Source organism: Cydia fagiglandana, chromosome 9, assembly GCF_963556715.1.
Source record: "Cydia fagiglandana chromosome 9, ilCydFagi1.1, whole genome shotgun sequence".
NCBI classification, from domain to species: domain Eukaryota; kingdom Metazoa; phylum Arthropoda; class Insecta; order Lepidoptera; family Tortricidae; genus Cydia; species Cydia fagiglandana.
This window is the reverse complement of record NC_085940.1, coordinates 8,861,217-8,876,809: the sequence shown is the minus strand read 5'-3', so window position 1 is coordinate 8,876,809 and position 15,593 is coordinate 8,861,217. Positions and strand designations below refer to the sequence as shown.

General features: G+C 39.2%; 3 protein-coding genes across 3 annotated transcripts in view; all 3 read right to left on the bottom strand.

Annotated features, from left to right (window-relative positions):
• The window catches only part of LOC134667309 (ubiquitin carboxyl-terminal hydrolase 4), a 358,087-nt gene that overhangs the window by 157,581 nt on the left and 184,913 nt on the right, over positions 1-15,593 (bottom strand). The window lies entirely within an intron of this gene.
• Positions 467-3,241, bottom strand: LOC134667318 (D-erythrulose reductase-like). Its single transcript, XM_063524664.1, has 6 exons — positions 3,051-3,241; positions 2,703-2,955; positions 2,180-2,294; positions 1,380-1,582; positions 775-959; positions 467-626 (listed from the first exon to the last, which is right to left on the bottom strand). The coding sequence occupies exons 1-5, from the start codon at positions 3,100-3,102 to the stop codon at positions 848-850; spliced, it is 735 nt and encodes a 244-aa protein (XP_063380734.1). The 5' UTR covers positions 3,103-3,241; the 3' UTR covers positions 467-626; positions 775-847.
• Positions 9,041-14,683, bottom strand: LOC134667317 (L-xylulose reductase-like). The gene is made up of 5 exons (XM_063524662.1): positions 14,538-14,683; positions 13,398-13,650; positions 10,193-10,307; positions 9,531-9,733; positions 9,041-9,188 (listed from the first exon to the last, which is right to left on the bottom strand). The coding sequence occupies exons 1-5, from the start codon at positions 14,587-14,589 to the stop codon at positions 9,077-9,079; spliced, it is 735 nt and encodes a 244-aa protein (XP_063380732.1). The 5' UTR covers positions 14,590-14,683; the 3' UTR covers positions 9,041-9,076.

The following is a 15,593-nucleotide window of genomic DNA, read 5'->3' as shown; positions in this document are numbered from 1 at the left end:
TTATCAATTGCTAAATAGTCCCGTTGTTTGCACATTTAAGACTACCTAATAAAATTATATTATGAGTGGATCAACTATTTTGCTCTGTAGTGTTGTCCCAGTCAGTCTGTTGATTCACACATTTATTGCTTAGGTATCCTATATGTATTATGCCTACTTGTATATTATAGTTATATCATATTGTTTTAGCTATTGGTAAGTCTATATACTCGTAAGATCTTTAAATTGAGACAGGCACTTAGTTATTTAAAAAAACAATGTAAAAGTAGGAAACTGGGAAGTTAGATTTAGCACAAAACATTATATATGACATAGATATATTTATATAATTAAAACATAAATTAGGTACTTTTTTATTTATACAATACAAAAGTTATCAAGTTTGTCAGACTGAAGAAAAATAATTCACACTTAATTCTTATGTCAAATGATATGATTGACCTGTATTCATAACATCATAAGATTCATAAGATAAGCAGTTTTGGTTATGAAATAAGTTTGGTATTTGCCTACATAACTGCTAGTCCAAAACTTATTTGCCTAACATAATGTATGATTTCTTCTTTAGTTGATTATCACAAGCCTTTAGGAAACGATGCAATATTATGGCAACAATTATAAAATATGTGACGTTATCTATGAAAAGGGACCTTATTGTCGACGGCGCTTACGCCATTATTAACGATGCTCCGATATAAATACAATGCCGCGCGACGCTGTGTGGCGTAAGCGCCATCGACAATAGGGTCCCTTTTCATAGATAATGCCCCATATTTGCTTAATAGGTATATCTTTGGTACCTAATATATGTAATTATCTGGCTGGAGACTGGTAAACGTATCAGGGCTTATGTGGCCAAGAATCCACCATCAATAGGCAATTCAACACCGTTTATCATACTGGACCTGTCGCTTAGGAGAAACACTACTGCATTCACTACTTCTCCAACCTCGCCAAATCTGAAAAAATAAACACATACTTAGTTAAAGTAAGGGTAGATATTTACCATAAACAATTTTGTGAACATAGGAAATGTATAGTACTCATTACGAAACATTACATATAAATATCAATATAAACCTGGTTTCTAAACAAAAATGTTTATAGTGAACATGGGCAATTTGATTTTGAGGATTAACAAAAGGTTTTCATTAATAATTTATCTTATTATACCTAATATCACAGATTAGGAAGTAGATTCCCGAATTTGATGTTACCTTACATTACATGTTACCATTAAAATTATTTATGATTACTTACATGATAGTCGTTTTTGTTCTGTGTTAATTTCAAGATGTAATATTTATGATTGATTTATTACATAAAATAATCGTTTTACAATTATTTTATATACAAATACATATAAGAATAGTAAGTACCTTCCCAAAGGAATTTTGGATTTCATCTCAGCTGCTTTAGCAGGGTCAGACCAACCCACTTTAGCCATGTCAGTCATGATGACCGTTGGGTTGACTGCGTTCACTCGGATTCCCTTGGGACCCAGTTCCAAGGCCATGGCTCTGGTAAGAGCATCTAGAGCAGCTTTTGAGGCACTGTAGATTGTATGATCTTTTAGGGCAGCCTAAAAAAAGATTAATGAATTATAAGATTCATAAGGATAAAGATATTTAAAGAAAAAGATTACTGTCAGGGAACATATATTATCCATCCTAATACAAAATTATATCATAGTTTGATTTCGATATCAAGTCAAATTTATTATTTTGAGCAATAGCTAAGAATAACATATGTAATGCATATATTACAATCAATACACATAATCTTATCTTTCACAACATTATGTAATTCAGAAGTAAAGTAAATTTAACATTAGATGGCAAGATTGATGATGATAATAATAATGTAGATAAATCTCTTAATTTGAAACATGGTGCTGTATTCAAGTACAGTAATAGGAAAAAGAAGAAAAATACATGGAAATGAAATAAGTGTAGGCAGTCAATAGTCATTGTTGTACTTGTAAGAGGTGCACCATTAGCAAAGAAGAACTGCCTTCTAGGAAAAAAATAGTAGAGACGAACCAAGCTGTAAACCTTGCATTTGCAATGACAAAGTGATTCAAGTTGATGCTAAGTTAGCTTTGAAGGATTCTAGTGGCAAACCACATATAAAAGTCTTCTGTTGATATTTCCTTACTCTTATAGGAAGTAATACTAACCTTAGAGGCCTGGGAAGAAATATTAACAATGCTCCCTTGGATATTATTTTCAATCATTTTCTTTGCAACTATTTGGCTTACATTGAGCGCAGCTTTCACATTTACATCAAATGTCCTGTAACAATCGTGAATTATATAGAATTTTTAGAAAGCAGACAGTAATAAACACTCAAATTAACATGCATTACTATTACTGGCATGTGGGGCAAAATAAATAAAATAAAAACATAATATATGGCTGAGGGTAAATTGCCTTAAGATGTTTAGTCCCCTAATATTGGACACTTTTCATAGTTTCTGTATAGACTGAAGTTAAGGCAGGTTACTGTGCATAGGAATACTTAGTGGTGAATTTAATATTTATCTTGTAATATTAAGGCAACTAATAGGTACCCCAAATAAAACATTATTAATGTTTAATTCAAAACACTTACATTATAGCTTGTAGTTAACAAAACATACAGTTCTTCCTTCCGTGACGAGCGATAACACGTCCGTGTTGATGGTAATATCGTATACTTACTTGTCGAAATCCTTTGGGGAGCATTCTAAGAACGGCTCGCATATAGCAATAGCGGCATTGTTAACCAGAGCATCAAAAGGACCGAGAGAATCTATAACAGTTCTAGTTTTTTCCCAATCTGCGACGTCCAACTCCACGATATCAATGGACGGATATTCTCCTTGCAGCTTCTCCAAGTGAGCTCTAGTTCGCGATACTGCAACTATGTTAGCTCCCGCACGCCATAATTCTATCGCTATACCCTTTCCAATACCTGAAAACATGTTCATTATGGCATAGGTATTATGTTACACATGCTATATAGTTGTACACGTTTAATTAAATAATTCCCGTATGGTACGAACTAACCTTGTCCAGCGCCGGTTACTAAAATTCTCTTTCCCTTAAACGTTAATTCCATTTTGATATTTAGTTTTTATGTACAAGCAAATCACAGCACGCACAAATAAGGAGCGCTCTTAATAAGCGCAGGTCTAGAATGTTTCACAAAATGCAGTGTTTTGATAATATAATACGACGACTGCCTCACTACACAACATACGTCAGTCTATCAGTCAAATCAAATATTGAATGACATCGAATTGAATGAGACTCGCTCACATCACATTGGCTAACCTAAAATATAAAGCGCAGTGCACATTAGTTGACAGATAAGACGTAACACACTACCACACCGCACCAAGGTCATGATAGCTGGTGAAGCAAATCTTGTTAGCTTCGAGCAACACCGGCTTCCAAGCTTATCAGTATAAAAAGACGCGAAATTCAAATTTTCTATGGGACGATATCCCTTCGCGCCTACGTTTTAAAATTTGCCGCCTTTTTCTACTGAAAAGATCTGCTTGACCAAGTATATCTATTTCACGCTGTCACATGGGTCGGCGTACCCAAGGGCCCAACCTTTTCTGTTCTCTTTCAAGGCGCAGCAACTAGTATCATTTCTCTCTCCTCGCTCTTTTAAAAATGCCGTTTGTCAAAAAAGGACAACCATAACAGTTGACAAGGTGGACTTCAAATCAAGTGTTGCCTATCTTGATGCGCCCAGGCTGTGTATGTGTGCGTAAAAGCGTATATGTGTGCTCTTTTAGGGATGTGAAAAGTCGATTTTAATCATGTTATATATCGATAAACGCTACACAGCGGAACGAAATAGCGATTAATTGAAGCTTCAATATCTTCGTTAAACATAAACATAATTGAAATGCTAATGGATAATGAATATATTATAATATAATAATATAATTCAATTATTGCGGAACACCTATTTTATGAGGTATTTATGTATTTTAATTAAATATCTGAACTTTCCCTTGGTTCCCTGCTGGGGCGTGACTTGGGCGTGACTATAAAATTGTGATCTGATAACCACAATAAAGAATAAAAGCGTTTTTGGTCATTTTAGGTATCGTTAAGCCTTTGAAGTAAAATTAAAATTGCAAGAAATGTCGATAGTTTATCGACATGGCTACAGCAACGTGGGCCTCATTGTTAATCGTACACTAAACAAAAGTGGCAACAGTGCAAGGCCTATTGACTTCCTTGGAATGACGTGACCCTTCATAATTCACAGTGCAGTGTAATGCGCGCTTGGAATCGGACGCGTTTCACTGCATAATATCGAATAACATATTTATTCGCGATCGGCGTGACTTAGGTCGCTGCCCCGTATTTTTCGCGATGGGTTCGCAACAACTCATAGCGAATGAATTACTGGCGTTTGTACAGAATGCCATAGACACCATGGATGAAGTCAGCATCAGGCAGATCTGCAAATCAAGTTTCAGTGAAGACGACATTTGCAGTGGCAAGGCGCTGCTCTTCCAGACGCTCGGCAAAACTGACCAGATGCCACCCCGTCGGAGGGATGGGGGCGTGAAGAGTCTCCAGGACATAATACAACTGTTCAAGGAGATCGATCCAGACGACGTGCCTGCCTTCGTTGCGAAGCGGCTAGACCGGTTACCGCCGGTTACCTTTGATCACGTCGATGTCACCAGGCTGCTGAAGGACATAACATTCCTGAAGATGAGTCTGGCAGAAGTGCAGGCTAAGTTAGAGGTATCTAATAATACCATCAGTGAGCTACGTTCAGAATTGGCGTTATTACGTAGCGCACGTTCGGAATGTAGGTCAGATACCTCTAACATAGCCGTGTGTCACGTTGCGCGGAATGTGTCCATCGGCGGTATTGAACCCGCGAATTTGGATGCGTCGGCGATTGCTGAGCAGGCGACCGCCGACCCGCGCCCCGCCGCCCGCCCGTCTACGTCACCGGAGACGCGCACGGAACGCGAGAGTACGTTAACCCCGAAACGTTCTTACGCTGCTACTGCTGCTAAGCCGCCTGCTGTGACCAAGCCTAAGCAGCGGCCGAAGAAAGGGGTGCAGAGCCTTCGTGAACCTGTTCACAAGGACCAATCACAGCCGACTCTAAGGGAGTCGCGATGCGACGCGGACGGTTTCAAGAAGGTGGAGAAGAGAAGAAAACCGGCTCGTCAGAATCAGTGCGGTACCGCACCGACTGGACCCAACCATCTGCTGCGTCCTGCAACACCGTCGACGCTGCTGTATGTGTCCCGTCTACATTACCTTACGAAGGTCGACGACATCGTAAAGTATGTGAAAACGAAGACCGGATTCATCCTGAGGGTCGCGAAGTTGGAATCTCGACACAGTGCGAATTTTAATTCGTTTGTGGTGAGCGTTCCGACTGATCATCTAGCGACCTTCACCAAGGAGGAGTTTTGGCCGAAGGGTGTCAAGTTTCGGCGGTTCCGCGGCCGGCTCCCTGACACTGCGGGGTTGCGTAATGCATCGCAGCCATAATGTGATTTGTAGTGTTTAGTTTTAAAATATATTTTTATAATATGTATGCTAGTTTTAAGGTATTTATGTATGGGCCACTAGTTGCCTGAAATAAAGATTTTCATTTCATTCATTTTCATTCATAATAGTGGTAACAGACTATCGCACCGCACCAAGGTCATTGTGCGACGGACCCATAAGTAAGAGCGAGAAAGCGATATCTCCTTCTCGCTCTTACTTATCGGTGCGTCGCACAAAGACCTTGGTGCGGTGCGATAGTGTGTTACGGCCTTAATTGTACATGTGTGCTCCGTTTCTAGAGCTGTATTGCCAGTAATTACCATAAAAATATTTTACTACAGCAACATTGCTAGAACTGGCTTTGTCTATACGATTTCTAGGAACAAATCCAATTATTTTATCAAATATATTTTGATTTGTATTTTATGAAGTAGTGAAAGTCATATGTAAATTATTATTTATTTTATGAAAAATGTAAATTATTATCTATTTCAGTTTGTCTTTGTCTATGTTCATAAAATCTATGAAGGGTAGACGTGCCTCTACCCTCCTTGATAAAATTAAAAAAAAAAAATTTGTCATTAGGCCTCTTTGATCGGCCTTGATTTGAGTCTGGCCGGTAAGAACATAGACAAGACAAAAGTCCGTAATGTCAATGCTGTCATTTAAGTCATTTAACGCCAAAAATAAAAATTTTCATATAAAACGTTTTATTCACTTGAAATATATTTATTTACCTATTAATTTAAAAATAAAAACTATTCATATGTACGAGCAACATATCTAAATGCGTCTTCGCACAGACTTAGTTACATTTAAACCGTTGTCGCTCTTCCTTCCTTGCTGTATTATGTATCCGGCAATGGCGACTTCATCAACAATTCTTATCCGGATTATGAAAAGCCCTAATGTGTGTGTGGAAACCGTTGTAGTAAACCAGAAACAGCGATAATTTCAAGGTAAGAAATATATCAATCTTTAAATAAAAATGAGCGTACTAATTACCAAATTCAAATATAATAATTTAATCTTACTATCCCCGTAAGTCCCGCGGACGCTATATTGCGTCCGAAATTATAATCTAAATTCATCATAAGCCTAGAGGGGGCTATAGATGTAAAACCTCTCATTGTTTACGAGTAAGCTGATAAATTTAGACCTTAGGAATTAGCGACGTTAGTAATTAGGAAGTTAGATTATATTGTTTAATTTGTGACTATTTTGTTTTAGAAAGTGAATCATGGCTTGAGCGTGAGATAATAATATAATCCTGGCCCGTCATATAATTTCTTGGAAAAAGCTCAAAGGGCACGTATCTGCTGCATATACAGACTAGTTTTCCGGTGACCAAGAACGCTGCGTGGAACTGTGGAGCAGAAATGTCCGATAACCGGATAGATGTAATAACAACTTGTAACCATTTGCCATATCAATGTATGTATTCATATGTATTGCTCCTAACATATATACACTAATCCTAATAGGAATGAAAATATTTATATCTTAATAATACGTAACTTTTTGTAACCTTTTATATTTGACGAATTTTTAAATATAGTACCTAATCATTATCTTATAACGTATTTCTTTATTTATTTGTGATATGCTAATTTAAGAGCCCAACAACGTGCACACTAGCACCACTGCTAAAATAAATAATCGTGATTATTTAAGTTAAATTTAAATTTTACAGGTATTTAAAAAAGTGGCCGCTACTGACTGTATTGTGTATTTAAGTACCTTTTGAATACATCAAACTAGTTTTTATGTTGCTGGCTTCATCAATCTATGAGCTCAAAACAAAAACGGCGCTTTAGTTTTGAACGGGTAGGTTGACGAATCCAGTAACATAAAAATTAGTTTAATGTATTCAGCAGTGGCGCTAGTGTGCACGTTGATGGGCTCTTAAAAACCTGATCCCAACAAAAAATAAAATAATACAAAAAGAAATTCCCTCTCCGGGATTCGAACCCAGGACCATTAGCTTCCTGAACTAGATTACTGCCAATACCCGCTAGGGGCGCTAGGCTAAACGGGATGTCAATTCTAATTACAATGGTATCCTACCGAGCGCTAGTAGTATAAACGAACTTTTGAAGGGGACATTTTTTTGTATGGAGTTATCGTTCTTCTCCTAGTGAGTATTATATTCTTTGCAACAGTGACAGCTCGCTGAGACTACGTCTTTATATATTATAAGTCTATGGGCGTACCAAGGACGCGGTGCGGTGTGCGGTGCGGTAGATAGGGCTTTATAACCCGCGGCTTACATTCGCGTGCGAGCCACGAAACGAGCCGCGGGCCGAGCCACGAGACGCGAGTGTAAAGCCCGCGCCACTAGTGTGGAGCGGGCTTAGCGGTGGGCTCGTAGCTCGTCTCGCGGCTCGGTTCGCTCCAAGCCCCCTACTCTGAGGGGCTACCGCGAAAACTGAAATTCGCAAATTGCGGGGATCTTTCTCTTTTACTCCAATGAAGGCCTGATAAGAGTGACAGAGAAAGATCCCCGCAATTTGCGAACTTCGATTTTCGCGGTTGTAGCTCTGTCTGTTCTCTTTGACGGCGCAGCAACTAGTATCATTTCTCTCTCCTTGCTCTTTTAAAAATGCAGTTTGTCAAAAAAGGACAACCATACTGTTGACAAGATGGACTTCAAATCCAAGTGTCCCCTTTTGACCCAGGTTGTGCATGTTTGCGTAAAAACGTATATGTGTGCTCTTTTAGGGATGTGAAAAGTCGATTTTAATCATGTTATATATCGATAAACGCTACACAGCGGAACGAAATAGCGATTAATTGAAGCTTCAATATCTTCGTTAAACATAAACATAATTGAAATGCTAATGGATAATGAATATATTATAATGTAATAAAATAATTTAAATAATTCAATTATTGCGTAAAGCGAAGCCGCGAACGCGAGTGTGGCGTCGATTTTCGCAGATAGCGACATAGACTTATTAATATATAAAGACGGTGTCTCAGCGAGCTGTCACTGTTGCCACTTTTGTTTAGTGTACGATTAACAATGAGGCCCACGTTGCTGTAGCCATGTCGATAAAGTCATATCGATAAACTATCGACATTTCTTGCAATTTTAATTTTACTTCAAAGGCTTAACGATACCTAAAATGACCAAAAACGCTTTTATTCTTTATTGTGGTTATCAGATCACAATTTTATAGTCACGCCCCAGCAGGAAACCAAGGGAAAGTTCAGATATTTAATTAAAATACATAAATACCTCCTAAAATAGGTAATCCCAATAATAAGTATAATAAAATAGGTAATCCCAATAAGGCCATCAGTCTCCCCTCTGGGTTGGAAAGTCACAAGGCAGCCGCTTTTGTAAAAACTAGTGCCTACGTCAATTCTTGCGATTAGTTGTCTAGCGGTCCTATGACCTGTGGCAAAATGCCGGGATAACGCGAGGAAGAAGAACATGTATGGAATATTATGGGAATATTAAATAATGTTATAGCACTTATGATATTTACATAATATTATATAATTTAATCAGATTAAATAAATACAATAGGTTTAGGTAGGTGCTAGCATGCTAAGAATCCTCCATCGATGGGCAGCTCGACGCCGTTTATCATGCTGGCCTTGTCGCTCAAGAGGAAGCATACAGCGTTGACTACCTCTGACACCTCGCCGAATCTAAAAAGGTACGTCATCATTAGAAACTACTTAATTAATTAAACTATTCCTGAAAGTAAACTGGGATATTTTATTTAGCCCTTCGAGCAACACCGGCTTCCGTCCGATATTTTAACATTTTAAATTAGCCAGTTCCTAAGAATATAATTATAGCTTTTTACTCGGACCTTCTAGGACCATACCTATGATAGAGTACTTTTTTTTAAACCACAGAGGTAAGACGAAGAACCCATTAAATTCGCTGCAGAGTTAGCTTGGTGTAACCCTACCACCACATAGGCTTTTATTTATATGTAGGTAAGTAAATAGGATTTGTCTAACTAATTAATTTTGATTAAGAACCTTCCAAGTGGAATCTTCGATAGCATGCCCTCAGCCTTCTGCGGGTCGGACCATCCAAGACGTCCCATCTCCGTCATAATGACCGTAGGGTTGACTGCGTTGACGCGGATGTTGTGAGGGCCCAGCTCGAGAGCCATGACTCGAGTCATCGCGTCGATGGCCCCCTTGGTCGCGCTGTATGTAACGTGCCCCCAAAGAGCTGCCTGTTAAGATAAGATAATGTTACTGCTAAGTGGATAATCCGAGAGAGATAAATTGTACTTACATCAGGATTTATGGCCATTATTAATTAACGCGGGAATAACATCGTTAAGATGGCTTAGAGGTGGTTCTACCGGACGGTAGTAACCAAAGAGGAAAATGGGGACTATTCAATAATTAAATGAATACTTTTTGACGACCAGTCTGGCCTAGTGGGTAGTGACCCTGCCTGTGAAGCCGATGGTCCTGGGTTCGAATCCCAGTAAGGGCATTTATTTGTGTGATGACACAGATATTTGTTCCTGAGTCATGGTTGTTTTCTATGTATTTAAGTACATATTTATCTATTATATGTATCGTTGTTTGAGTACCCACAATACAAGCCTTCTTGAGCTTACTGTGGGACTTAGTCAATCTGTATAAGAATGTCCTATAATATTTATTTATTTATTTATACTTACTTTGGACGCTTGTGAGGAAATGTTAACGATGGATCCACCAGTTTTAGCATCTATCATTTTCTTCGCGACCACTTGGCTCACGTTTAAGACGGATTTTACGTTCACGTTCATTAGGCTGGAAATACATTAAAATAGGTTTAATTATACAGTCTGTAAACGACCGAAACAATGCGGGGAAGAAGCATCATCATCTCCTCCTAGCCGTTTTCGGCTACAGCGACTGCTATGCTACAGCTGAGAGCGTCGCTGGTGCGCTCTCAGGTGACTGACGTAGCCAATCCTTGCAGCAAATGTGCGGCCACATTCGCTGCATGTCAGCACCCCTCCGACGTAATTGTACGTGATGGCCACAGGTGGTCTCTTTAGCTCGTCACGCTTAACGTCGAGCTCTGTGCGTCGCCTGGCTTCAAACTCACGCACCTGCGTCTGCACAATATGCCTCCACTGTGGACGGTCACCAGCTAGTGTCTCCCATGTTGATGGGTCTATATGAGCTCTCTTCATATGCCGCTTCAACACATCTTTGAACCGCAGAAACTGTCCGCCTTGCTTTCGCTTACCAGTTTGCAGTTCGCTGTAGAAGATGCGTTTCGCGACTCGATCTTGGGACATGCGGGAGACGTGACCGCTCCATCGTAGTTGTCGCCTCATTAGGTAGGCCTCTACTCCGGCGACATCAGCACGTCTAAGGATCTCCGTGTTCCGAACACGGTCGGACCAGTGGACGCCCATAATGTCGCGGAGGCATCTTAGGTGGAAGCTGTCCAATGAGCGAATATGCTTCCGATATACGCACCACGTTTCTGAGGCATAAAGGAGATTTGGCAGGACAATAGCCATATATACAGCAACTTTTGTAGAGAGCTTTATGTCGTGGGACCTAAACACCTTGGAACGAAGTTTCCCGAACGCTGCTGCAGCGGCTCCTATTCTGCAGTTTATTTCGTTGTCAAGGTGGCACTTGGCTGTAATAATGCTACCCAGGTATTTAAATTGCTCTACATGCTTAAGCGAGTCCCGGCCGAGTTTAATGTCAATCTGGGAATTGGCAATTATGTCAAGTGCCAGAACTTCAGTCTTTTTGACATTTATTTTTAGGCCAAATCTTTGACATGACTCATCTAGACTCGACATAAGCTGTTGTAGAGCACCAGGAGATTCGGCCACAAAACACAAGTCATCTGCATACATCATCTCCGTTATGACTGCGTGAGACACCTTGGTGTGCGCTCTTAGCCGGGCTAGGTTAAATATGCCACCATCGGTGCGATAGCGAATACGAATGCCATCAGAAGAAGTTGCAGTGCCTCCCGAACTACTACGGCGAAGTACAAGGCGAATAGAGTGGGCGCAAGCACACAGCCCTGCTTCACGCCACAGCTAACAGAGAAAAACTCCGATTGTTCGCCCTTGACACTTACGCAGCATTGCATGTTGTCATGCAATAGCCGGACCATCCTAACAAACTTTTCTGTACATCCCAGTTTCGCCAAAACCACCCATAAAGCTTCGCGAGGCACACTGTCGAAGGCTTTTTCTAGGTCAACAAAACACAGATACATTGGTTGACCTTGCTCTCTACATTTCTCTTGCAGTTGCCGTATAGAGAAAATAGCCTCGCCGGTGCCTCTATCTGGCCGGAAGCCAAATTGGGTCTCAGGAAGAATGCTTTCCGATAGCGGCATCAGGCGGTTTAGTAGAATACGGGCAAAAACCTATATCTACAGCATGTAAAGAAGTTATACACCGGCTGGGCTAGCAAAACTATCCGTATGTAAAGTCGCATGCCGCGTGTGAGAGCGACATTCGCCCCTCGCTTATCTTAAGTTAGACTGATGGCCTCATAACGTCACCGATAATCGCATGCGATTTCCAATACTTTGCGGCATTTGATCGATAGATTGAATTCGTTGATCTTACTAAGCCGGAAATTATTTAAAATTGCATGCCATTTGATGCAAGGTCTATGGAAGCATTGAGCTGAGTTGTTTAGGTTTTCCATTAGTGTCTATCTGCGATCAGAATATATCTTTCTCGCGCTTACATAGGCTGCATCCTTAAACGGCCGTTCTGCGGACCACCGCACAAAGATCGCGGTCCGGTGCGGTCGTCTCTGTAGACACAAATAAATCCGAGAGGCCTTCAGTAAGTATATATGTTCATACCTACTGTGGTATTGATACTAGCAAAAATACTAAAACAATGATAAGATTAATAAGTAATGTTTTGATACGACAAGATACCTATGCGGTTAAAAATACTCCACCTAGATAAACCGGTCAGAACAACTTTTGATGGAATTCTCTAGGTGTACCTACGAGTATTTTAACTTAAAACGTGTTAAGTAAGTTAATGCTTCAAGGACGATTGTATCTGCGTACTTATAGGAGTTATAGGTACAGTCAACTGTAAAAATATGGGTGTAGCCAACTTATTCAAAAATATGTCCCAGAGTTCTTAATTCGCTGATATATGAGCCATATATCACATATATGGGACTTATTTTTGAGATCCAGGGATCCTAGGGCTGGCTCATTCCTTGGCCAAAGAATTGGAGTTGCCACCCAGCGGGGGAATGTAGCCAGCATTATGGGTACCCTTCCGCAGGGATCGGATCTGGATCTTTTAGTTTTAATTCAGTTTTTAATTAATTGTAGGTTATTTTATAAGGTTAGATTTAGATGTGTTGAAATGTATTTGTTTGTGTAGGTATTTTGTGATTTGACAATTTAATTTTTAATATATGTAAAATTTGAGTAAATAAAATAATATATACATATAAATAAATTTTTGAGATGATTTGTACACCCATATTTTTACAGTTGAGTACATTAAGTCCGTGCCTTAAATATCCTAGGTTACTAAGTTGTTAATGTTGCAATCGTAATGTCTAGTACGTAAGACCGTAAGTACCTACTTAATTAGTCTGGTAAGTATCTTAACATACCTACAGTCAATAATACTATTAGCTTAGCACACCACGCAGGTGTGCATTGCATACCTACATATTAAATTTGTGTGCAGAGATACTGAGCTAATAACTTTCCTGCATATACTACACATAAAGGTGATATCTAACTACAAGCGATTCATAACACTGTATTGGCTGTTCATAAAACTCAAGATCTAGGTAAGTAGATACCTGTTTACACGTATTATGGCTGCTAAAATTACGAGTAAATAAGTTTATACAAGGTTTACTAACAGGTCGAAATTCTCAGGAGTGGTGGTAAGGAAGTCCTCTGTGAGTCCGAGCGCCGCGTTGTTTACCAGACAGTCGAAGTGGCCCAGAGTCTCCAGGACCTTGCGAGCCTGCTCCCAGTCGGCTAAATCCAAGGCCACCGTCGTGATGGAGGGGTACTCCTTCTGAAGAGAGTCCAGGTAGGACTTGGTGCGGGAGATGGCTACCACTTCGGCACCGGCGCGCCATAACTCAATGGCTATTCCTCTACCGATACCTAAAGATTTAAAATTAAATAAATGATTGATCAAGCTAACTCTGCACAGACTTTGTAGTGACGAAGTGTAGCGGTGTCACCTTAAACGTACACCTGTAGTACACTAACACACTTAAAGTAGAACTCTTTCAATTTGTTGAGAAAGCTAATTATTAAGCGTTTTTGAAATAATTTCGATAAATTTTACCATGCTATCTTTTATTCACATTATTTTAAATATTTTAATTTTAAATGGTCATGGCTACCTATAGTTCGTTTTTTTAGCATTAGAAAAAAGTTGCAAGAAGGTAAGCGATCTTGACATGTCTTTTAATTGAAAAAAGCTTTTTAAATACCTAAAAATATTACTTATGAAAGCAGAAGAATATAAATGATCGTATTAGATTCATAATTGTTATATATTTGCCGTAACTTATTTTTAAAATGTGTTTTTCAATTAAAAGACACATCAAGATTGTTTACCTTATTTCTAATGCTAAAAAAAACGAACTATATATAAGCCAAACTAAAAATGCATTATAAAATACAGATTACCTAAAAAATTTACTGCAGGGCACTGCAACTAGTTATAGATGGTCAAGAAAATCTTGTCAGTAGAAAAAGGCGCGAAATTCAAATTTTGTATGAGACGATATCCCTTCGCGCCTACATTTTTCAAATTTTCCGCCTTTTTCTACTGACAAGATCTGCTTGACCAACTATATATCACATATTATCTAGTTGTCCCGTTAGCATATACTCAATTACGTACGTATATCGTATCGTACGTTAACCGCGTAGGTATTTCATGTTTTATCAATCGCTTATTTTAAACGTTTCAAGTCTAGTAAACAATACCGATTGTAAAATAAATCACGGATAAAACATATTTAATACATTATTATTACCTTGACCGGCGCCTGTGACTAGAACTCGCTTATTTTTGAAAGAAATCTCCATTTCGTTAATGGAATCAATAGCCAAATCGACACTACCACGGTCGTGGACGCCACTTTCCGTACTGAGCCGGGAGTTAAATATACCTCTACGATAAAATAATGTAAATACGAGATAATTCTGATTCGCATAAACAAGTTAAAAGTGGTGAATGTATTGGTAGACCGGGAGATAGTGACACATTTTACTGGGTCATTTGTACCAGTATGGCGGTTCGTCAGGGGTCTAAGTACGTAATGAACGAAATAAAAATGATGGTCATAGCGCTGGTACCGGCGGCCCAATAGCGTGGGCGTTAGTCGAACGTGTCGGATAAAATACGAGTGTCGAACGATTTGTTCCACAAAAATCCTCGTATTTTCCGATAGTCCATAAAAAAGAAGTAGGCGGTAGCGTAATGCCATACTTCTTCGGTGTGACTTACAGCCCGCCATACTGAGGCGAACACATTAATATAAAAAAAACAATTCAATAATTTGTGCCAAGCTAATTTTTGCACAGGTGATCATCGTCGAGCAGCCATTCATGGACATCACCATGCCATACTTTTCGGATGGTTCCAAATGGCCGCCATACCGCCGCAAGGGAGTTAATTTTTTTTAATTGCTAAACGATTTGTACCATCTTGAAATGTTTTTTCAAGACTTTCTGTGTGATCATAAATGGAAATCATAATGGAATCTGGTTTCGTTTGTAGGTATGAACCCATGCGTATTTTTGACTGTTGCAAATGAAGTGGTCCTTCAAGCCGGATTTGTGTATAGGTACCCAAGGTTTTTTGTAGAGGTGCAATTTTTTGTTTAATATATATAATGTGTATCTGTGTTTCTGAGGCGCCGTAACTCCCAAACCGATGAGCCAATTTAAGTGCGAGTTGAAAATAAAGAGCTTTTATTTCATTCAAGGTACTTACATAGGTACATAATTTGTATGTTTGCATCAAATATTTTTTGTAAATAAGGTTTCAATACTGCCTGCCTACTTTGTATCATTTTGAATATGAGTTC

Excerpts from the sequence above, each read along its gene's own strand:
- LOC134667317 (XM_063524662.1), bottom strand. The coding sequence starts at position 14,589 with ATGGAGATTTCTTTCAAAAATAAGCGAGTTCTAGTCACAGGCGCCGGT. Across the intron at positions 13,651-14,537 it reads AGTCACAGGCGCCGGTCAAG|GTATCGGTAGAGGAATAGCC; the intron begins GTAATAATAATG and ends TTAAATCTTTAG. Across the intron at positions 9,734-10,192 it reads TTTCCTCACAAGCGTCCAAA|GCAGCTCTTTGGGGGCACGT; the intron begins GTAAGTATAAAT and ends TTATCTTAACAG.
- LOC134667318 (XM_063524664.1), bottom strand. The coding sequence starts at position 3,102 with ATGGAATTAACGTTTAAGGGAAAGAGAATTTTAGTAACCGGCGCTGGA. Across the intron at positions 2,956-3,050 it reads AGTAACCGGCGCTGGACAAG|GTATTGGAAAGGGTATAGCG; the intron begins GTTAGTTCGTAC and ends ACATGTTTTCAG. Across the intron at positions 960-1,379 it reads TCCAAAATTCCTTTGGGAAG|ATTTGGCGAGGTTGGAGAAG; the intron begins GTACTTACTATT and ends TTATTTTTTCAG.